Genomic DNA, 25,061 nt, shown 5'->3' on the forward strand with positions numbered 1-25,061 from the left:
CCATTTGGCCCATTGAGCCTGCACTGACTACGATCCCACCCAGGCCCTATTCCCATAACCTTACATATTTACTCTGCTAATCCCTCTGACACTAAAGGACAATTTAGCCTGGCCAATCCATCTAACCTGCACATCTTTGGAGTGTGGGTGGAAACCGGAGCACCCGGAGGAAACCCACGCAGACACGGGGAGAACATGCAAACTCCACACAGACAGCCCGCATTTGGCCCATATCCCTCTATACTCACCTTAACCATGTAACTGTCTAAATGCTTTTGAAAAGATAAAATTGTACCCGCCTCTACTCGTAACTCTGGCAGCTCATTCCAGACACTCACCACCCTCTGTGTGAAAAAATTTCCCCTTCTGGACACTTTTGTATCTCTCCCCTCTCACCTTAAATCTATGCCCTCTAGTTTTAGACTCCCCTACCTTTGGGAAAATATATTGACTATCTACCTTGTCTATGCCCCTCATTATTTTATAGACCTCTATAATAAATCTGTGATAAAATTCCACATACCTGCCTTTGCCCCATATTGCTTAATGCTGATCTGTGCCCCTCATTAATTTATAGACCTCTATAAGATCACCCCTCAGCCTCCTACGCTCCAGAGAAAAAAGTCCCAGTCTATCCAACCTCTCCTTATAACTCAAACCATCCAGTCCCGGTAGCATCCTCGTAAATCTTTTCTACACTCTTTCTAGTTTAATAAATTTCTGTGAATTTCTACCTGTTTTGCCTGAGTTGAGAGTGACTGACTTCTTTACTAGAGAATGATCTAATTCACCGCTCTTGTGATTCAGTGTGTGCGTAATGCCATTGATCTTCTGTGGGGGTGAAGGCCAGTTTGGTATCATGAATTTTGCTGCTCTTCGCATCTTGTTCAGTCACTCCTCCTTGTTGAAGCATGATGAAGATATGCACAGTACAGAGATGCAGCCATCTTAAGAGGAAAGGCTGAGTAGGTTGGACCTCCACCCCTTGGAGTTTAGAAGAATGGAATTGAATATGGCGGCACGGTGGCACAGTGGTTAGCACTGCTTCTTCACAGTGCCAGGTACCCAGGTTTGAATCCCAGCTTGGGTCACTGTGTGGAGTTGGCATGTTCTCCCCATGTCTTTGTGGGTTTCCTCTGGGTGCTCCGGTTTCCTCCCACAGTCCAAAGATGCACAGGTTAGGTTGACTGGCTGTGCTAAATTAACCTTAGTGTCAGGGGGACTAGCAGGGTAAATGCATAGGGTTATGGGATAGGACCTGGGTGAGATTGTGATCGGTGCAGACTCGATTAGCTGATATACTCCTTCTGCACTGCAGGATTCTATAATTCTAAAAAGTTAAAATTTATTTATTAGTCACAAGTAGGCTTACATTCATACTATAATGAACTTTCTGTGAAAATCCCCTATTCTATGAAAGGAGCTTTTATCAAAAACATTTAAGATTCTGTGGGAGCTTGACGATGTAAATATGGCTAGGGTGTTTCCCCTTGTGGAGTAATCTAGAACTAGGAGGTACAGGTTCAGAATAAGGGGTCTCTCGTTTAAGATAGAGGTAATTTCTTCTCCCAGAGGGTCATTAGTGTTTGGACTTCTCCCCTCCAGAGAGCAGCGGATGCTGGGTCATTGATATATTTAAGGTGGAGTTTGGAAATAGCAGGTTGGCTGAAATGGGTCTTTTTCTGGTTGGCAGGATGTGACAAGTGGGGTGCCACAGGGATCAGTGCTGGGGCCTTAACCTTTTACAATTTATACAAATGACTTGGGTGAAGGAACTGAAGGGATGGTTGCTAAATTTGCTAATGACACAGAGATAGGTAGGAGAGTAAATTGCGAAGTGGACATAAGGAGGCTACAAACGGAAATGGTTCGGTGAAGTGAATGGGCAAATGTGAGATTCTCCATTTTGGAAGGAAGAATGAGAAACAAGCTTATTATCTGAATGGTGAGAGATTCCAGAGATCTGAGAGTTAGAGGGATCTGACTGTCCTAGTCTCCCTCGGGAAGTAAGTTCCATCTGGCCTGCCCTGCAGTCATAACACACTGCGCATAAGGTCCAGGTGAGACTTCCGCCTCTTGCTGGATAGGAAGAAGCAGTAGAAGGGGTTCTATCTTGTAAGGAAGCCCCCCGATTTGCAAAAGGCAGGCTCCAAAACTTGAACGCCCCCCTCCCACTCTTTTCCTCCTGCCCTTTGATGAGAGTATTTAAATAATTGATATTTTAAAATTTGATTTTGATTTGATTCATTATTGTCACATGTGTTGGGCCCATTGTCATCTATATCAATGATCTGGATGATAATGTGGTAAATTGGATCAGCAAGTTTGCTGATGATACAAAGATTGGAGGTGTAGTGGACAGTGAGGAAGGTTTTCAAAGCTTGCAGAGGGATTTGGACCAACTAGAAAAATGGGCTGAAAAATGGCAAATGGAATTTAACGCAGACAAGTGTGAGATATTGCACATTGGAAGGACAAACCAAAGTAGAACGTACAGGGTAAATGGTAGGACTCTGAAGAGTGCAGTTGAACAGAGGGATCTGGGAATACAGGTACAGAATTCCCTAAATGTGACGTCACAGGTGGATAGGGTCGTAAAGAGTACCTTTGGTACATTGGCCTTTATAAATCGGAGTATCGAGTATAAAAGTTGGGGTGTTATGGTAAGGTTATATAAGGCATTGGTGAGGCCGAATTTGGAGTATTGTGTGCAGTTTTGGTCACCTAGTTACAGGAAGGATGTACATAAGGTTGAAAGAGTGCAGAGAAGGTTCACAAGGATGTTGCCGGGACTTGAGAAGCTGAGTTACAGAGAGAGATTGAATAGGTTGGGACTTTATTCGCTGGAGCGTAGAAGATTGAGGGGAGATTTGATAGAGGTGTATAAGATTTTGATGGGTATAGATAGAGTGAATGCAAGCAGGCTTTTTCCGCTGAGGCTAGGGGAGAAAAAAACCAGAGGGCATGGGTTAAGGGTGAAAGGAGAAAAGTTTAAAGGGAATATTAGGGGGGGCTTCTTCACACAGAGAGTGGTGGGAGTGTGGAATGAGCTGCCGGATAAAGTGGTAAATGCGGGGTCACTTTTAACATTTAAGAAAAACTTGGACGGGTTCATGGATGAGAGGGGTGTGGAGGGATATGGTCCAAGTGCAGGTCAGTGGGACTCGGCAAAAAATGGTTTGGCACAGACAAGAAGGGCCAAAAGGCCTGTTTCTGAGCTGTAATTTTCTATGGTTCTATGTATTGGCATAGAGTGAAAAGTATTGTTTCATGCACGCTATACAGACAATTCGTACCATTCGTAGAGAAGGAAAGGAGAGGATGCAGAATGTAGTGTTACAGTCATAGCTAGGGTGTAGAGAAAGATCAACTTAATGTGAGTCGGTCCATTCAAAAGTCTGGTGGCAGCAGAGAAGAAGCTGTTCTTGAGTTGGTTGGTACGTGACCTCAGACTTTTGTATCTCCCATCTGACTGTTCACACTTGACTTTTTACCCATGGGCAGTGTATTATCAGGAGGTTAGTTGGCTTGATAACATGCCTGTATCATCATCATAGAATCCCTACAATACAGAAGGAGGCCATTTGGCCCATCGAGTCTGTACTGACCACAATCCCACCCAGGCCTTATCCCCATAATTCCACACATTTATCCTGCTAATCCCCCCGATACTAGGGTCAATTTTAGCATGGCCAATCAGCCTAACCTGCACACCTTTGGCCTGATTGAAGCTTAATTATCTATTTACATATGGTGGGCCGGGTGCTAATATACACCTGCCTGCACCCTGTATAATGTTGATGAGTTTAGTGGTGGGTGGGCACCTGCCCTATTTTATATGCCATCTCTACCAAAAAGAGATCCATTGGGGCACATAAATTCCAGTCCAAAGTGTCTCCAGGCTATTTTAAAAGGAAGCAAAACTAATTAGAAAAAAAATGTAGAAAAGGACGAGCAACGATACATATAAAGCAAATGAGGAGAAAGGCTTAAGGATATATATTTTAAGAACAGTCATCCTATGTTTTTAATTAATTAATTTGTTTATGGGATGTGGGCGTCGCTGGCTGGGCCAGCATTTATTGCTTCTGACGGCATTTAAGGGTCAACCACATTGCTGTGGCTTTGGAGTCACATGTAGGCCAGACCAGGTAAGGATGGCAGATTTCCTTCCCTAAAGGACATTAGTGAACCAGATGGGTTTTTCCAACAATTGACAATGGCTTCATGGTCATCAGTAGATTCTTAATTCAAGGTTTTTTTAAAATTAAATTCAAATTTTGCTATCTGCCATTTGCTATCTGAATTACTAGTCTAATGACAATACTGTCACTGCCTCCCTGTTTGAAACTGTTGATTCAGTATGATTAGTGCCACAAATACTAAACATCTAATGTTAGCCCTTCGCCTCCCACATGGTTGGCAACTAGAGGACATTAAAGGTCTAATGTCCTTTAGGGAAGGAAATCTGCCATCCTTACCAGGACTGGCCTACAAGTGACTCCAGAGCCACAGCAATGTGGTTGACTCTCAACTGCCCTCAGGCAACTAGGGATGAGCAGTAAATGCTGACCAGCGGCGCCCATGTTCCACGAATGAATTTAAAAAAACTAAATGCTTAATGGTTGTATTCAGGTAATGAATGGAGGCACAATGAGAAAGAAATATCCATTGTTGAGGCACACGGGATATATTTTTGATCCTTGTCCATGTCTACCCTATTAATTCAGTACTCAATCTATGTTATCTTGTTGCTAATGATCTACAGGGCGGCTGAAGAAATGGTTATGTGGCAGGACAAAGCTGTTCCCGTTACTCCACAGACAATAGCCTCAGCAATCGAATGGATACGGAATCTTCATTATATGCCAGCTACCAGCAAGACAAGTTCAGTGGAGGCTGTGTTGCAAGCAATGGGTGACAATACTGTGAGATTTGGTTCATTTGGGTGGGCCATTTACATTCAGAATTATATTAGTAAACGTTACCAAATGACAATTCGCAAAGTGTAAATGGACATGAACTGAAATTCGACCATTTCAATTAAATAGTCATTTGGTGGTACAGAGCTTTAGTATTGCTGAGAAAGGACACGTTGTCAAAGCTTTTCATCGAGGGCGGCACGGTGGCACCGTGGTTAGCACTGCTGCCTTACAGCGCCAGGGACCCGGGTTCGATTCCTGGCTTGGGTCACTGTCTGTGTGGAGTTTGTACATTCTCCCCGTGTCTGCATGGGTTTCCTCTGGGTGCTCTGATTTCCTCCGACTGTCCAAAGATGTGCCGGTTAGGTGGATTGGCCATGCTAAATTACTCCTTAGTGTCAGGGGGACTAGCTAGGGAAAATGCATGGAGTTATGGGGATAAGACAGTGGGATTGTGGTCGCTGCAGGTTCAATGGGCCGAATGGCCTCCTTCTGTACTGCAGAATTCTATGAACTCTTCTGCACTCAATAGGGCAAAAGTACTAAATGTAAAGGGAACAACATTTTGTACTTCATGAGAAGAGAGTGCTGATTGGTTGGCGAGTGGATTCTGACTCTTAGAAGCATTGTCATGGAGCATGCTCCAGTTAATTGATTATTGGCTGTTAACTGACAAGACATGTTTAAATTTAAACCAGACAAGTTGACTCTGGTCGTTAACCTGCCTAGTTTGAATTTAAACAAAACTTGGCAGTTAACTTTCAGTCATCAGTTGACTGGTGCATTCTCCATGGCAATGGCTCAAAGAATTGGAGACCACTTGCCAACCAATCTTCTCATGAAATATAAATTGTTGTTCCCTTTGCATTTGGCATTCTTGCAAATTGTCCTGATGAGTACAAACCAAAAAACTTCCACAACGTGTGTCCTTTTTCAGCAATGTTTAATTTCAATTAAGTTTTGGAAGAATATTAATCTTACCACATATTTGAACTGTAAAAGGACCAAAAAAATTGATTATTTTCAATTCTGGACATTTATTTCTACTGTCACATAATCACATAATGACATTGAAAAGAACTGTGGTTAATGTTAGCATTGTGTTTGGGGGAAAAATGCATGAAAAAAATTATGCATTATTGTTCTAAATACACTGAAGCAAACTTTGAATTATTTTTCCTGGCATGTGGCTTTGCACACTGGGAGATAATAGGGAAATTCAGGCATAAGGGCAACAGGCCCCAATTTTCAGAATTTTCTGCCATTAATTTGCTGATATGCATTCCTGTCATGTGATCTACTGTACTTACATAATTCGGGTAATTTTAATCAGAAACGTAATTTTGATCAAATAAAGTCATAGAATCATTGAATCTGTACAGTACAGAAAAGGCCATTCATCCCATCAAGACTGCATTGACTCTCTGACAGAGGACCTTACCCTGGCCCTATCCCGGTAATCCCACACTTTTACCATGGCTAGTCCATGTAACCTGCATATCTTTGGACACTAAGGGACAATTTTAGCATGGCCAATCCACCTAATCTGCATATCTTTGGACACCAGGGGGCAATTTTAGCATGGCCAATCCACCTAACCCGCACATCTTTGGACTATGGGAGGAAACCAGAGAACCCGGAGGAGACCTATGCAGACAACGGGAGTTAGTAAATAATTCATAAAAACATAGAAAACTACAGCACAAAACAGGCTCTTCGGCCCCACAAGTTGTGCCGAACATATCCCTACCTTTTAGGCCTACCTATAACCCTCCATCCTATTAAGTCCCATGTACTCATCCAGGAGTTTCTTAAAAGACCCCTATTGAGTTTGCCTCCACCACTACTGACGGCAGCCGATTCCACTCGCCCACCACCCTCTGTGTGAAAATCTTCCCCCTAACATTTCCCCATGTACCTACCCCCCCCAGCACCTTAAACCTGTGTCCTCTCGTAGCAGCCATTTCCACCCTGGGAAAAAGCCTCTGAGAGTCCACCCGATCTATGCCTCTCAACATCTTATATACCTCTATTAGGTCTCCTCTCATCCTACATCTCTCCAAGGAGAAAAGACCGAGCTCCCTCAGCCTTCATCCCATTTGACCTGCCAAAATGGACCACTACACATTTATCTGGGTTGAAGTCCACCTGCCACTTCTCCGCCCAGTCTTGCATCCTATCTATGTCCCTCTGTAACTTCTGACATCCCTCCAGACTATCCACAACTCCACCAACCTTCGTGTCGTCGGCAAACTTACCAACCCATCCCTCCACTTCCTCATCCAGGTCATTTATGAAAATGACAAACAGCAAGGATCCCAGAACAGATCCCTGGGGCACACCACTGGTGACCGACCTCCATTTAGAAAAAGACCCATCTATACACGCTCTCTGCCTCCTTTGGGCAAGCCAGTTCTGGATCCACAGGGCAGGGGCCCCTTGGATTCCATGCCCTCTCACTTTTTCTAGAAGCCTTGCATGGGGGACCTTATCGAATGCCTTGCTAAAATCCATATAAACCACATCTACCGCTTTCCCTTCGTCAATGTGTTTAGTCACATTTTCGAAGAACTCCACCAGGCTCGTAAGGCACGATCTGCCTTTGACAAAGCCATGCTGAGTATTCTTGAGCATAGTAAACCTCTCCAAATGCTCATAAATCTTGTCCCTCAGGATCTTCTCCATCAGCTTACCAACCACTGAGGTTAGACTCACCGGTCGGTAATTTCCTGGGCTATCCCTATTCCCCTTCTTGAAAATAGGAACCACATCCGCAATCCTCCAATCCTCCGGCACCTCTCCCGTCTCCATTGACGACGCAAAGATCATCGCCAGAGGCTCTGCAATCTCTTCCCTCGCCTCCCACAGTAACCTGGCATATATCCCATCCGGACCCGGCGACTTATCTATCTTGATGCCATTCAAAGATTCCAGCACAACCTCTTTGTTAAAGTCCACATATTCAATCTTTTCAGTCCACCGCAAGCCCACAGTACATCCACCCATGTCCTTCTCCTCTGTGAAAACCGAGGCAAAATACTCATTAAGCATCTCTGCCATTTCTACTGGTTCCGTACTGATTTTCCCGCCTTCACCTTTTATAGGCCCTATTCCTTCACGTCTCATCCTTTTACTCTTCACATATTTTTAGAACGCCTTAGGGTTTTCCTTAATTCTACTTGCCAAGGCCTTCTCGTGACCCCTTCTGGCTCTCCTAATTTCCTTCTTTAGTTCCTTCCTACAAGCCGTATACTCATCTAGATCCCTATCTTCACCAAGCTCTCTGAACCTTTTGTACGCTTTCCTTTTCTCCTCGACTAGGTCCCGCACAGCTTTCGTGCACCACGGTTCCTTTAACCTACCAACTCCTCCCTGTCTGCTCGGAACATTGTCCTGTAGAACCCTAGGCAGACATTCCTTGAAAAACTTCCACCTCTCTTCAGTAGATTTCCCCGAGAATACCTCCTTCCAATTTACTCCTCTAATTTGCTGCCTTATGTCTTCATATTTCCCCTTACTCCATATAAACGCTTTCCTATCTTGCCTGATCCTCTCGTTTTCCAATGCAAGCATAAAGGAGATAGAGTTATGATCGCTATCCCCAAGATGCTCTCCCACTGAGAGATCTGACACCTGTCCAGGCTCATTGGTCAGTATCAGATCAAGTACAGCCTCTCCTCTTGTAGGCTTGTCCACATGCTGTGTCAGGAAACCCTCCTGAACGCACCTAACGAACTCTTCCCCATCCAATCCCCTTACCCTCGGGATATTCCAATCTATGTTTGGGAAATTAAAGTCTCCCATCACAACAACTCTGCTATTATTGCAACTCTCCAGGATCCGTTTCCCTATCTGCTCCTCCACCTCCCTGTCACTATTGGGCGGCCTATAGAAAACTCCCAGCAAAGTGATCGACCCCTTCCCACTCCGAACTTCCACCCACAGAGACTCTGTAGACAATCCCTCCACAGCATACACCTGTAAATAATTTAGAAAAATGCATATTGGAACAATAAAGTAACCACTTTTTTCTTAAGTGAGAAATATTTCCTCACAACTCATGACTGACAGACTCACAGGTGGATTGTGAAAGCGACTTTCCTTTGCTCCTGGGGTAAATTAGTTAGACTGCAGGCTCACTGTGTTTATTCTGTGGGGTGGCACGGTGGCACAGTGGTTAGCGCTGCTGCCTCACAGCGCCAGGGACCCAGGTTCAATTCCGGCCTCGGGTGACAGTCTGTGTGGAGTTTGCACGTTCATCCCATGCCTGTGTGGCTTTCCTCTGGGTGCTCCAGTTTCCTCCCACAGTCCAAAGATATGCGGGTTAGGTTGATTGGCCATGCTAAATTCTCCTTTAGTGTCAGGGGGATTAGCAGGGTAAATATGTGGGGTCATGGGGATGGGGCCTGGGTGGGATTGTGGTCGGTACAGACCCGATGGGTTGAATGGCCTCCTGTACTGTAGGGATGCTATGATTCACTGGGAGAATCCCATGCTCTGCTTCTCTTGTTCTTTCTGCAGATTGAGGCGGTTTACCTTTTCGCTGTTGGCGATAGCCCTGAGGCAATGAGGGAGCTTCTGCGTTGGAAGTTGGCGAAGGGCCCATGCCCAGTCCACACCGTGTCGTTCAACGCGAAGGAGGCAGCAACAATTCGGTTTCTGAAAGAATTGTCTCAGTTTACTGCAGGAAGGTACAATGTGAGACAATGGGTTATTCCTACTTGAGAAAACTTCTGAACTATATTGAGGACTGGAACGTTGATGGAAGCCTCATTTCTTACTTTTATTTTACACTTAACGTATCATTTACTAATAATTTATGTGTGACGTAACATTGATCAATTGATAGAAGAATATGCAACTCCAGAATCCAGTTTTAGATTCCCCCGATGTCCCACCATAAGTAATGTCGCCTCTGTGACAGTGGATTGATTCCCTTTTATTCAGAGACCAGCTTAATCCACTCGTCATAGAATCCCTACAGTACAGAAGGAGGCCATTCAGCCCATTGAGTCTGCACCGACAACAATCCCGCCCAGGACCTATCCCGTAGAAACATAGAAACTAGAGGCCATTTGGCCCTTCCAGTCAGCTCCGCCATTCATTATGATCATTGCCGATCATCAAATTCAATGGCTGGAATTTTACCATCCCGCCCGCCATGGGAATGGGAGTGGGTGACGGGGACAGATCGTGGAAAGGTCCATTGACTTCGGGTGGGATTTTACGGTTTTGGGATGAGCGAGGCTATAAAATCCCGCCTACAATCCTGATCCCCTCCTCCCCCCCCCATATCCTTTGATCCATTTAGCTCCAAGCGCTATATCGAAATTCTTCTTGAAATCAGACAACGTTTTGGACACAACTATATTCTGTGGTAATGCATTCTACACATTCACCACTCTCTGTAACCCCATGCATTTACCATGGTAATCCCTCTGACGCTAAGGGGCAATTTAGCATGGCCAATCCACCTAACCTGCACATCTTTGGACCGGAGCACCCGGAGGAAACACACACAGACACTGGATGAATGATCAAACTCCACACAGATTGTCACCCGAGCCAGGAATCGAACCTGAGTCCCTGGCACTGTGAGGCAGCAGTGCTCAGGGTTTCCAGAATTACAGCTTAAACTGCAGAAAAAACATATTCTTTACTCCATCCCATTTACCCTTGATTGTGGGCATTTAACAGGCAAATATATAGGAACAAATATAGGCCATTTAGCCCCTGTAGCCCGTTGTCCACCTTCAGGAAGGGCAGTTATGAACATACAGACACAGTTTAGGAGCATGAGTAGGTCACTTGGTCCCTCAAACCTGCTCCGCCATTCAGTAAGATCTGAATGTAAACACAATCCCACATTCCTGCCTACCCCAATAACCTTTCACCCTTGTTAATCACAAGTCTATCCATCTCAGTTGTAAAAATATTCAAAGATTCTTCTTCCCCTGCCTTTTGTGGCAGAGAGTTCCAGACACTCACGACCCTCAGAGAAAAAGATTCTCCTCATTTCTGTCTTAAATGAGCGACACATTATTTTTCAATAATGACTCCCTAGTTCTAGATTCTCCGACAAGAGGGATCATCCTTTCCACATCTACCCTGTCAATAGCCATTGGGACTTAAAGGTTTTGATCAAGTCGCCTCTTAATCTTCTAAACTCTAGTGGATACAAACCTAACCTTTCCAACCTTTCCTGATGAAGGGGCAGTGCTCTGAAAGCTCGTGCTACTAGATAAACCTGTTGGACTTTAATCTGGTGTTGTGAGACTACTTACTGAACCTTTCCTCATAAGACAACCCCGCACCTTGTAGGTATTTCATCTAGTAAACCTTGTCTGAACTGCTTCTAATGCATTTACATCTGATTTGATTTGATTTGATTTATTATTGTCACATGTATTAACATACAGTGAAAAGTATTGTTTTTTGTGCGCTGTACAGACAAAGCATACCATTCATAGAGAAGGAAACGAGAGAGTGCAGAATGTAGTGTTACACTCATAGCTAGGGTGTAGAGAAAGAGCAACTTAATGCAAGGTAAGTCCATTCAAAAGTCTGACAGCAGCAGGGAAGAAGCTGTTCTTGAGTCGGTTGGTACGTGACCACAGACTTTTGTATCTTTTTCCCGAAGGAAGAAGGTGGAAGAGAGAATGTCCGGGGTGCGAAATCTTTCTACTGATTTCCTTCCAAAGTCCCATCTAAGTCTCTATTTTTCATATATGGGTCTTCATGGTGGTTGTTAACAGAATATAGCAAAGCTTCTATCCACGTTTCTAAGTGAGGACCAACTAATTAAGGTTGCAAGCAATTATTTTTCTCTTCCTAACTGAGGACTGCTGAGATAGCAGTCGACTATAGTCCTCCTATTTCCATCCGGAAACCAATTAATTTATCACAGACCAGGGAATTAACCTGTAAGGCTCAGCTACTAACAAAAACCTTACTGAGCCATCAGCAAACCTGTCAGCAATGCATTTAGAATAGAATCATGGAATCATAGAATCCGTACAGTGGAGAAAGAGGCCATTCAGCCCATAGAGTCTGCACCGACTCTCTGACAGAGCATCTTACCCAGGCACACCCCCTGCCCTATCCCCGTCACCCCACGCACCTATCCTGCTAATCCCCCTAACCATCGCATCTTGGGACACTAAGGGGCAATTTAGCATGGCCAATCCACCTAATCTACACATCTTTGGACCATGGGAGGAAACTGGAGCACCCGGAGGAAACCCATGGGGAGAACATGTAAACTCCACACAGACAGTACTCTAAGGCTGAGAATTGAACCCGGGTCCCTGGCGCTGTGAGGCAGCAGTGCTAACCACTAAGCCACCGTGTTATTGAATTTGGTAACTGGTATGAATGGTGAAAGCAACCCCTAATTATGTGGACTCGATGAGCTAAAGTAGCTCTCTCTGCATTGTAATAACACCATGAAGTATTTACTTGAGAAGCTTGGGGTTAGAAAGTTAATGAAATCACATTCTATGTGGCCCCCATTGCTAGTTTATTGCTTAGTAAGAAGTCTCACAACACCAGGTTAAAGTCCAAGGAGTTTATTTGGAATCACGAGCTTTCGGAGCGCTGCTCCTTCATCAGGTGAGTGTTTCATCTGATGAAGGAGCAGCGCTCTGAAAGCTCGTGATTCCAAATAAACCTGTTGGACTTTAATCTGGTGTTGTGAGACTTCTAACTGTGCCCACCCCAGTCCAACGCCGGGACATCAGTTTATTGCTTGGTTAACTAATTGTGAAAATGAGTGAAGAATATCTTGACATTCTAGTTTCAATCTTTGTTATCCATTTGCTAACATGTACGTGACCATATCCTAGCAGATTTCATGCATTTGCTCTAATGAGTGAATGTGAAGGAGATGAAACACTTTCCCCCAATGGTTCAGAGGACATAGACACAGGGGTTCCACAGATTCGGAGGAAACTGATTGGAGGTGTACCACCAGGTCAGTCTGTCTACGAGACAAGATTGATATCATAGGAATTGGATATCAGCTGCAAGTATATTTTGCCTGTTTATGAATGAAAGATTGGCATGAGTATAAAATGGGGGAAATACGATTTGTACTCAGTTGATGGTTTTTACTTAGCAAAATGTAGAAAATATATCCAATGTTGCTGTGTCTTCTAAGTGCGATATTTTAATTCTCTAGGTGATTAAGTCTGACTGTGATTAACTTGTCCCCATCGATTGCAACACGGATAACATGTCAATGACTTCACCGCCCAGCCAGTGCTAAATGCACTGTTGATGGGCTGGATGTCTGAGCAAGGGACCAATGGCATGAGCTTCTTTAAATACCTAAAAGGGAAGAGAGAGGCCAAAGTGAACGTAGGCCCCTTAGAGAACGAGACTGGTGTTAAGACCCAGGCCAGAAACTCCAACATATTTTATTAAGTTAGCTTAGACCCGATGTCTTTGCATTTGGAATTGGCATGGGTGAGCGGAAGGTGTTTCACTCCACATATGATTCAAGTGACCCACCAGGGAGCTTTTTCAAACAAAGTTTATTTAAGAGCGCAGTTAAACTCTAATAAAAAAAGAATCACTTCTTGGCCTTTTGGCTAAGATCAAGTGTACTTTGCTGACTTGATAGAAGTCAGTGAGGTTACCTGAGGCTTCATTTGAAGCAATTTTTAAAAACGCTATCTAGATCTTTTGGCTAAGATGAAACTCAGATCAAGCACTGCAGGGGGTGTAATCCCTTCTCCTATCAGCTTGGATCTTGTTAATTGAGCCCGAGACAGGAAAGGTGGGGCCTGTCTTGTCAGCTTGGATCTGTAATGTCTCTGTTGTAGAGACTTTGATTGGACCGATTTGGTTTTTCATTGGATATAACTTAAAAAAAAGAATTAGTATAACTTTTACCAATTACAAGATTCAAACATGATACAATGTAAACCTTAAAAGCTAGCTATCTATGATGTTCCAAGTCAAACACCATCCAACAAACATAAACATAAACCCCTTCCTAGACTGAGCACAAAAGGCAAGTATGCTCACGTAATGCTGGATTCTCAGCTTCCCAACACCTGCTATGAATTGATCCCTTGAATGTTGGGCTAATTCTCTGAGGCCTCCCAGCCCTGGAACTTTCCAAAAGCCTCTGAAGAGAGAGAGATAGTGACAATGCCTGCTTCCAGTCGTGAGTCTTTGGAACTCACTTTTTGAAAAGACAATGGATGGGAATATTTTTAAGACAGAGTTAGATCGATTCTTGGAAAGCAAGGGGGATGGAAGGGGGATAGGCGGAATGCAGATTTGAGGTTGCTATCAGATCAGCCATGATCTTATAAAATGGAGCAGGCTTGAGGGGCCAAATGGCCTACTCCTGCTTCTTGTCATAAACCAAAAGGCTGGGGTTGAAAGATCTAATTGATAGACCATGTGATGTAAATTAATAGGTGTGACTTATGGACGTGTGTACTTTCATACTTCAGGGGCTGGAGTCAGAGAAGATGTATTCCTTATCTGGAATGAGATAGAGGAAGCCAGAAGCACATTGGCAGAAGTTCACACCCTCTTAATGGACGCCCCTCAGCCTGTGTTTAATGCAGGTATGGTATTTTAATGGGTTACACCAGGAAAATACAAAGCATGAACATTGGAGCAATGTGTACAGCAGCATGCAACCATGTTAGAATTCTGCCGAGCAGGGTCTATTCTTCCAGTCCTGGTCTCCACTTGGCCTTCCGGAAGAGATTTTTACCCAGTCTGAAAAGGAAGAGAAACTTGTAAGGGGAATAAAAATCAGTAAGAGTAAACTTCTGTCTACGTCTTCTGACGATTGACAGTAGAAGCCAGGGAACAGGTTGTCTCTTTTCACTCTCTGCCATGGCTCGTGGGTGGCATGGCAGGATTTAAAAAATAATCCAAGTTGGGGGTCTAATCTAACACTGGTTGTTTAGTAAAGCGAATGTATTTCAATTCAAGTATTTTTCTTCACTCACCAGCAATAATCTTATTATTATTCTTTGGCAGTCCCTTGGGACTGAGGATGAATTTCCTCCACCCCGAGATTGTGGATCCTGAGATGACTAAAAAGTCCATTGCTGGCTGTGCACCCTCAGCCAGAGGTGGGGTGGGGTAGCGTTCGATGAAGTGGGTGGGTGGAATGCTCAGAGTTTGGTCCGTTCCACCAATGCCTCTACTTTCTCAGAAGACTAAGGAAATTTGACATGTCAGCTACGACTCTCACCAGCTTTTACAGATGCACCATAGAAAGCATTCTTTCTGGTTGCATCACAGCTTGGTATGGCTCCTGCTCTGCCCAAGACCACAAGGAACTACAAAAGGTTGTGAATGTAGCCCAGTCCATCACGCAAACCAGCCTCCCATCCATTGACTCTGTCTACACTTCCCGTTGCGTCAGCAAAGCAGCCAGCATATTTAAGGACCCCACGCACCCCGGACATTCTCTCTTCCACCTTCTTCCTTCGGGAAAAAGATACAAAAGTCTGAGATCATGTACCAACTAACTCAAAAACAGCTTCTTCCCTACTGCTGCCAGACTTTTGAATGGACTTATCTTGCATTAAGTTGAGCTTTCTCTACACCCTAGCTATGACTGTAAGACTACATTCTGCATTCTCTCATTTCCTTCTCTATGAACGGTATGCTTTGTCTGTATAGCACGCAAGAAACGTTTTACTGTATGTTAATACATGTGACAATAATAAATCAAATCAAATCCTTCCACTGTTAGCGCTTGGTCTCCAGCTGTGCCTGATGTTCAAAATGGTTGGCAACTTTGCAGATGCTCTTCCAGTAAGTGAAAAATACTGGAAAATGAAGCCAATGATATTTAAAGATATAATTTTAAAATTGAGGAAGAATTAATGGCAAGTCATGTTGCAGCTTTATAGAACCTTTGGTTAGGCCACACACGGAATATTGTTCAATTCTGGTCGCCGCACTACCAGAAGGATGTGGAGGCTTTGGAGAGGGTACAGAAAAGATTTACCAGGATGTTGCCTGGTATGGAGGGCATTAGCTATGAGGAGAGGTTGGAGAAACTTGGTGTGTTCTCATTGGAACGACGGAGGTTGAGGGGCGACCTGATAGAAGTCTACAAGATTATGAGGAGCATGGAGAGAGTGGATAGTCAGAAGCTTTTTCCCAGGGTGGAAGAGTCAATTACTTGGGGGGGCACAGGTTTAAGGTGCGAGGGACAAAGTTTAAAGGAGATGTACGAGGCAAGTTTTTTTACACAGAGGGTGGTGGCTGCCTGGAACTCGCTGCCAGGGGAGGTGGTGGGAGCAGGTACGGTAGTGACTTTTAAGGGGCATTTAGACAAATACATGAATAGGATGGGAATAGAGGGATATGGTCCCTGAAAGGGTAGGGGTTTTTAGTTCAGACGGGTAGCAATGGTGGGACATGCTTGGAGGGCCGAAGGGCCTGTTCCTGTGCTGTCATGTTCTTTGTTCTTTGTTTTTTGTTCTAATGGTTAAATTTAGATTTTGGCTGCAGTTTGTACAATTTAGAATAGGCAGTGTAAAGCCACCAATATCAGTTGGAGAAACTGCTTTGATTTGATTTATTACTGTCACATGTATTAGTGTACAGGGAAAAGTATTGTTTCTTGCATGCTACACAAAGCATACTGTTCAAGGAAAGGAGAGGGTGCAGAATGTAGTGTGCACTCATTGCTAGGGTGTAGAGAAAGATCAACTTAATTAAAGGTAAGTCCATTCAAAAGTCTGATGGCAGCAGGGAAGATTTTGATTTGATTTGATTTGATTTATTATTGTCACATGTATTAACATACAGTGAAAAGTATTGTTCCTGGCACGCTATACAGACAAAACATACTGTTCATAGAGAAGGAAACGAGAGAGTGCAAAATGTAGTGTTACAGTCATAGCTAGGGTGTAGAGAAAGATCAGCTTAATGCTAGGTAAGCCCATTCAAAAGTCTGGCAGCAGTAGGGAAGAAGCTGTTCTTGAGTCGGTTGGTACGTGACCTCAGACTTTTGTATCTTTTTCACAAAGGAAGAAGGTGGAAGAGAGAATGTCCGGGGTGCGTGGGGTCCTTAATTATGCTGGCTGCTTTGCCGAGGCAGCTGTTCTTGAGTTGGTTGGTACATGTCCTCAGGCTTTTGTATCTTTTTCCTGATGGAAGGAGGTGGAAGAGAGAATGTCCGGGGTAACAGTGGCAATTGTGCCTCTGACTAGGGTTTCGTTGATGTATATAAGATCCTAAATAGTCTTGGCAAGGCTATGGGCCAACTGCTGGCATGGAATGGATGTTCCCTCTTGTGGGTGAGTCCACAACTAGAGGGCACTGTTTTAAAATTAAGAGTCGCCCTTATAAGACAGGGGATGGGGAGAAATGTTTTCCCTGAGGATCATGCGACTTTGGAACTCTGCTTCAGAAGGCGGTGGAGGTGGAGGTCACTAAATATTTTTAAGGCACAGGAATCCGAGGTTGCCGAGGGTAGCTGGGGATGTGGGAATCAATGCAAACAGGTCAGCCATGATCTTATCGAATGTCGGAACAGGCTTGATGGGCCGAATGGCCTACTGCTCCTATTTCATATGTTCGCATATCATGGAAGGGGTGTTCAGGATGTGATTTGGTGGATTGTAAGTCTTTCCAACACTCCTTGCTATCTTCCAAGAGGAGAAAAGCCTCTGAGGATATGCCAAACAAATCAACAATTTTTACAGCTGCTTTTCAAAATATATATACACATCCCAGCTTCCACCACTTGATGATACATATCTTCCTCATGACTTTTTTTGATGCTGTTTCACTTCTATGAATAAACAGTAACTGTTCATCAACCATTGACGGGGTCAAACTCGGAGGACTGTATAAGTTCAAAGAAATGGCTTGAAAGGTATGGATTGAAGGCTCGAAGATTAACTTGCTACGATGCCCTTGCGGATTGTGCTTTTCGACATTCTGACGGTGTCGTGGATATCAAAGAGAAGCCAGTGAATAATTACATGCAAACCGATGCAGTAAGTGATGTTTCAAAATTGGTTTTAAAATCAGTGAATTGCTTAATCGGTTGAAGTAAAAGCTTCCATAAACTTACTGAAAATGTAATCTTAAATCTATTTTTTACAACTCGGAACTTTACCAGTCAGGTTTCTGTCTCTGTCACAGTACGGTGCTTTTCGAAGTCACTGATCAGATCCTTTGTCACTGTGACAGTGGCAAACTTTCCCTCCTTGTCCTTCTCGACCTTTCTGCGACCTTTGACATGTTTGGCCACACTCATCCTCCTGCAACCCCTCTCCACCCTAATCCAAGTGGTTAGGCCTGATCTCACCCAATTCCATTCTTATCTGTCTAATCACAGCCAGCAATTCACATGCAATAGCTTCCCATCCTACTCATGGAAATGTAGAAACTAGAAGCAGGAGGAGGCCATTCGGCCCTTCGAGCCTGCTCCACCATTCATTTTGATCGTGGCTGATCATCAAATTCAATATCCTGATCCTGCCTTCCCCCATAATAAGTCTTTGGAGGCAGAAGTCCCTTCACCAAAATCCCTTTATTTACAATTCTAACAGCAGCACACAGAGTGCTATCCGTCAGCAGTCTACCTTCGGGAGTGCCAGAGGAACTGACACGCCTGGTTAAGTACAAGGAAAAGACTCCCTGATTGGCCCATCAATTGACTCCTTAATCAGGGAGTTCATATTCCAATAGGCCAACTTCAGTGGCCTGATTGAAGTCATTACACCCCCAAATTCCTTGACCCCTTTAGCCCCAAGAACTATATTTAATTTCTTCTTGAAATCACTCACTCCTGCTCTGTTACCCTCCCCCCACCCCAGGATCATTCTTTGGCCCCTCTCCTGTTTCTCATCTTCATGCTATCCTTTCAGCAATACCGCAGTGTTAGTTTTCTCATGTACGCTGACACCTCCCAGCTGTATCTCACTGCTGCCTCTCCCTCGACTCAGATAGAATTTAACACTTTGGAAGGATTAATTTGACAAGAAAGTACTCAATGAATGGTAGGACACTAGGAAGTTCTGTGGAACAAAGGGACCTTGGCGTGTTTGTTCACAGCTCTCCGAAAGTGGAAGGGCATGTTAGTAGGTGGTGAAAAAGGCATATGGGACACTTGCCTTTATCAATCGAGGCAGAGATTACAAAAGCAGTGAAGTCATGTTGGAGTTGTATAGAACTTTGGTGAGGCCACAACCAGGGTACTGTGTGCAAATCTGGTTGCCACATTATAGGAAGGATGTGATTGCACTGGAGAGGGTGCAGAGGAGATTCATCAGGATGCTTCCTGGGATGGAACATTAAAGTTATGAAGAGAGGTTGGGTAGGCTTGGGTTATTTTCGTTGGAGCAGAGAAGACTGAGGGGCGACGTGATCGAGGTGTACAAGATTATGAGAGACATGGACAGAGTGGGTAAGGAACAGCTGTTCCCCTTAGCTGAAGGGTCAGTCATGAGAGGACATAGGTTCAAGGTGAGGGGCAGGAGGATTAGGGGGATGTGAGGAAAAACTATTTTACCCAGAGGGTGTGACGGTCTGGAATGCGCTGCCTGGGAGGGTGGTATAGGCAGGTTGCCTCACATCCTTTAAAAGGTACCTGGATGAGCACTTGGCACATCATAACATTCAGGGCCATGGGCCAAGTGCTGGCAACTGGGGTTAGGTGGGAGCTCAGGTGTTTCTAAAGTGTTGGTGAGGACTCGATGGGCTGAAGGGCCTCTTCTGTGCTGTATGGTTCTATGATTCTATGACTCCTCCACTGTTGTGAAATTATTAGACTGTGGTAGCTGACATCCAGCATGGGATGGGCAAAGAAATCACCTCCCATTGCATATCGGGAAGACTGAAGCCATTGCTTTCAGCCTCCCTTCCAGATTCCGTTCCCCAGCTAACAACTGCACCTCTGCCAACAGTCTGAGAGTCAACCAGCCTGTTCACAAACCTGGCATCGTGTTTGAGCTGAGATCACAGATCATTGATCATAGATCATAGAATCCTACAGTGTAGAAGGAGGCCATTCGGCCCATCGAGTCTGCACCGACCACAATCCCACCCAGATGAGTCTCTGACCTTGTTTCCGTGCTGTCTCTGAGACCTTTGTAACACTGCTTTGCTCCCCCCTCAGCTCAGCTCACCTGAGGCTGAACCGACTCACCCAGACCTTTGTTACCATCAGACTTTACTCCAATGCACTCCTGGCTAATTCCCCACATTCTACCCTTGGCATCATCCAAAACCTTGCTGCCCTTGTTTTAACTCGCAGCCAGTACTATTCCCCGATCATCTCCTGTGCTCGCTGACCTAAACTGGCTCCCAGTCAAGCATTTTTCTTTGTTTGTATTTTGCATTAACGATTTGGTATCATCAGCACTACCATCCTTTAGAATTTATTAACAGATTTCATTGGGGAGTTCGAAGAGTTTTTTTTTTCAAAACCTGTTTCTGTTTAAATGTGTGGATAATTTCCTGCATCATGATTGTGGTCTACGCTTCAAAAATACTTCATTGACTAGGCTGTGCTTTGAGACATTGGGTGGTCAGGAAAAGTGCTATGTAAATTCAGTGTGCAACTGGGCGGTTGACCAGTAGATGGGGTTAACTAGAACTACACTGCCCTCTAGTGATCCCAGTGGCACAGAATTCCGAGCTAAGATGATATGCATGTCAATTCAGGATATCATAGAACGGTTACAGCACTGAAGGAGGCCATTTGGCCCATTGTATCCATGCTGGCTCTTTGCAAGAGCAACTCAACTAGTCCCAGTCCCCTGCCTTTTCTTCACAGCCCTGCAAATTATTTCCATCTCCCAAGCACAAAGGGGGCATAGCTCAGTGGTAGACCATTTGGACTGCAGATCAAGAGATCCTTGGCTCAAATCCGAGTGTCAAGGGGTGGCACGGTGGCACAGTGATTAGCACTGCTGCCTCACAGCGCCAGGGACCCGGGTGCAATTCCGGCCTTGGGTCACTGTCTGTGTGGAGTCTGCACGTTCTCCCCTACCTGTCTCCAATGATGCGTGGGTTTCCTCCGGGTGCTCCGATTTCCTCCCAAAGATAGAACATAGAACATAGAACATTACAGCGCAGAACAGGCCCTTCGGCCCACGATGTTGCACCGACCAGTTAAAAAAAAACTGTGACCCTCCAACCTAAACCAATTTCTTTTCGTCCATGAACCTATCTACGGATCTCTTAAACGCCCCCAAACTAGGCGCATTTACAACTGATGCTGGCAGGGCATTCCAATCCCTCACCACCCTCTGGGTAAAGAACCTACCCCTGACATCGGTTCTATAACTACCCCCCCTCAATTTAAAGCCATGCCCCCTCGTGCTGGATTTCTCCATCAGAGGAAAAAGGCTATCACTATCCACCCTATCTAAACCTCTAATCATCTTATATGTTTCAATAAGATCCCCTCTTAGCCGCCGCCTTTCCAGCGAAAACAATCCCAAATCCCTCAGCCTCTCCTCATAGGATCTCCCCTCCATACCAGGCAACATCCTGGTAAACCTCCTCTGCACCCTCTCCAAAGCCTCCACATCCTTCCTGTAATGTGGGGACCAGAACTGCACACAGTACTCCAAGTGCGGCCGCACCAGAGTTGTGTACAGTTGCAACATAACGCTACGACTCCTAAATTCAATCCCCCTACCAATAAACGCCAAGACACCATATGCCTTCTTAACAACCTTATCTACTTGATTCCCAACTTTCAGGGATCTATGCACACATACACCTAGATCCCTCTGCTCCTCCACACTATTCAAAGTCCTCCCGTTAGCCCTATACTCAACACATCTGTTATTCCTACCAAAGTGAATTACCTCACACTTCTCCGCATTAAACTCCATCCGCCACCTCTCGGCCCAACTTTGCAAAGATGTGCAGGTTAGGTGGATTGGCCATGCTAAATTTACCCTAGTGTCATGAGGACTAGCTAGGGTAAATACGTGGAGTTACGGGGATAGGGCCTGGGTGGGATTGTGGTCGATGCGGACTCGATGGGCCAAATGGCCTCCTTCTGCACTGTAGGTATTCTATGATTCTATGAAAAAAGCCCTTCTACATATTTGATGAAGGCATTTTGAAATACATGGGGAATATGAATAAATATAATTAATTTCTGCGTAATAGTAAAATAATGCATCCCAGATGTGCTATCGAAGTTGCACCTGGGGTCTGGTGTAATTTGCATAATGTAACTTTCTTTTGTTTCTCGACAAATCTGCTGTGAAGAGTTGATTAAAGAATAAATGGTGCAGTTCAGATAGAAAACACTGAGTGACATCCAGATTAACTTGACAGTGCGAGCACATAATATCTTAAAAACAATTTCCCTCCTTGGTCAGTGCGAGGTGTCAGCATATTCTCATTTGTATGTGTAGAGTCGAACACTTTAACATAAGGATGCAAATTTAATAGGGTAAATTCAGAGTTAAAACCTCCAATGATGCCAATCAATGCTTACTTCTCCTGGTTTGTCATATGTTAGGTTGGGCCTGAAGTCCATATCTAACCTGTATTTATGCAGCTGGCTAAAAGTGGGGAGAAACATTCGAGGAGAGAACCAGAGCTCCAGTGATGCATCTCAAACTCCCTACACCCCATCTTTGACTGTGGATCTCTGCTTGAATCACATGACTAATGAATTTGCCTGTATAAATACGGCACCAGTATGTTGCAAAATCAGTTGGTGTTAACTCCAGTGTAAGCACGTTTTCACCTTCAGTATTTGTTTTTGTCACACTTTCCGTGCCTTCATTGTGTTTGCTGGTTCGACACTTGGTTTAATGTGGGCAATTGCTCAGACATTTAAGTTTAAAGGAATCACATCTAAAATATACAACTTTTAATATATTACCAAGTTTTAAGTTTGTTTATTAGTGTCACAAGTAGGCTTACATTAACACTGCAATGAAGTTACTGTGAAAATCCCCCGGTCGTCGCACTCCGACACCTGTTCGGGTACACGGAGGGAGAATTTAGCATGACCAATGCACCTAACCAGTCTTTCAGACTGAGGGAGGAAACCGGAGCACCCGGAGGAAACCCACGTAGATATGGGGAGACTCTGCACAGATAGTGACTCAGGTCCCTGTGAGGCAGCAGTGCTAACCACTGTGCCGCCCTTTTAATGTAAGCCATGATGTGGAGAGGCCGGCATTGGAATGGGGTGGGCACAGTAAGAAGTCTCACAACACCAGGTTAAAGTCCAACAGGTTTATTTGGAATCACGAGCTTTCGGAGCTCTGTACTCACCTCACTCACCTGATGAAGGAGCAGCGCTCTGAAAGCTTGTGATTCCAAATAAACTTGTCGGACTTTAACCTGGTGTTGTGAGACCTCTTACTTTTAATGTAAGATTTCTGGAATTTTTACTTTGCATTTGAACTGTTGAAATGTATTCAGTAGCTAGAACTAATATTTAAATTATTTATTATTTCTCCTGAACGTTGAACTTCTAAATCTCAGAGATCAGCCACAAAATTTTCAACCTAAAATTGAGAACTGATGGGGAAGATGCAAAACTGTGCTGAAATCTTAAGGATTATTATTTATGGAGAATTAGCCGCATCTCGCTGATGACGGTGTGAGATCTGGTGCTTCATAATTTAAGCAAAGCACTGAACCCGAAACCTCTCCCACCAGTCAAAGAACATCATGTCACTCTTGGGGTTACATCTTTATGCTACTAACACTGTATTGATTGTAGACTTATTTTAGAAACTACCTCTTGAACAGGAAACTAGAGTCAAACTGGTGAATGCCAAGTACTGCAGCCGCTTTGCACATACTCAATGGAAAGATGGCTCTGTAATGCATGTTTACATAACTGCAGAGAAGTGCAAAGCGTACCAACAGAGGATGAAGACTGCACTGGACCAGATACAAAGGAGGTAAGTTTGAAACCTTCATCGGTTGCTGGATGAAGTTGTGTTTAAAATCAGTGGTTGCAGTGGCAAATTGAGAGTGGGTAACAATGTGCACTATTAATTGTATATTAATTGCATTCAGGTTGTGGGCATTAACTGGGGAACCACTTCAGCCCTGATAAATAGGCACAGACTAATACTGTGGTGTTTGGGTTAGGCGTGTGCTTGGGAGGTGTAAATCTGTAAATAGACATAAACGTGTGTAAAGATTGGCTCCAGTTCCATCCTCCGCCAACTGGTTTTCTGGAATAGAGCACACGCACACACACTGACATATCCAGGACCTAATTCATGGAACAGTAACATTTTAGTCCGGTTGTGCAAGGCTTATAGTTTACAGCATTAAAGTCTCAACTGTTTACAAGCTGTATGACTTTGAACAGAACTAATATGTGTTGGCTACATTTGCTGATGTCACGAAGATGGGCAGGAGAGTAAGTTGTGAAGTGGAAGTGAGGAGTCTGCAAAGGGATACAGATTGGTTAAGTGAATGGGTAAGAATTTATCAGATGGGTGTGTTATGTGAGAAAATGTATGGTTGTCCACCTTGGCAGGAAGAATAGAAAAATAGTATGCTTTTTAAATGGAGAGGCGCTGTGGTACAGAGGGATCTGGGCATCCCAGTACATGAATCACAAATGGTTAGTGTGCAAATATAGTCGGTGATTAGAAAGGAAATGGAACATTGTTGTTTATTGCAAGGAGAATGGAATATAAAATAGGCAAGTTTTTCTTCAGTTGTGCAAGGAGTTGGTGAGACCTTATATGGAATAGTGTGTACAGTGTTAGTCTCTTTGTATAAGAAGGATACAAAAGCATTAGAAGCCATTCAGAGAAAGCTCACTCAACTGATGAAGGGGTTATCTTTATGAGGAAAGATTGGAAGGCTGGGCTTGTATCCATTGGAGTCTAGAAGAATGAGAGGTGATCTCATCGAAACATATACAGTCATGGGGGATCTTGACAGGGTGGATGCTGAGGGGATTAAGGTTAAGTTTATTTATTAGTGTCACAAGTAGGCTTACATTAACACCGCAGTGAAGTTACTGTGAAAATCCCCTAGTCGCCACACTCCAGCACCTGTTTGGGTATACTGAGGGAGAATTTAGCATGGCCAATACGCCTAATCAGCACATCTTTCAGACTGTGGGAGGAAACCGGAGCACCCGGAGGAAACCCACGCAGACACGGGGAGAATGTGCAGACT

At 44.3% G+C, this 25,061-nt stretch overlaps 1 protein-coding gene across 1 annotated transcript in view; it reads left to right on the forward strand.

Annotated features, from left to right (window-relative positions):
- The window catches only part of LOC144499475 (von Willebrand factor A domain-containing protein 3B-like), a 207,827-nt gene that overhangs the window by 93,311 nt on the left and 89,455 nt on the right, over positions 1 to 25,061 (forward strand). The window contains exons 7-12 of the mRNA XM_078221465.1: positions 4,769 to 4,928; positions 9,444 to 9,613; positions 12,767 to 12,894; positions 14,390 to 14,506; positions 17,724 to 17,917; positions 23,664 to 23,818. Of these exons, the coding sequence (XP_078077591.1) occupies positions 4,769 to 4,928; positions 9,444 to 9,613; positions 12,767 to 12,894; positions 14,390 to 14,506; positions 17,724 to 17,917; positions 23,664 to 23,818 (924 nt within the window). The remainder of the gene's footprint in view (positions 1 to 4,768; positions 4,929 to 9,443; positions 9,614 to 12,766; positions 12,895 to 14,389; positions 14,507 to 17,723; positions 17,918 to 23,663; positions 23,819 to 25,061) is intronic.

Source organism: Mustelus asterias, chromosome 10, assembly GCF_964213995.1.
Source record: "Mustelus asterias chromosome 10, sMusAst1.hap1.1, whole genome shotgun sequence".
In the NCBI taxonomy this organism is placed as follows: Eukaryota; Metazoa; Chordata; class Chondrichthyes; order Carcharhiniformes; family Triakidae; genus Mustelus; species Mustelus asterias.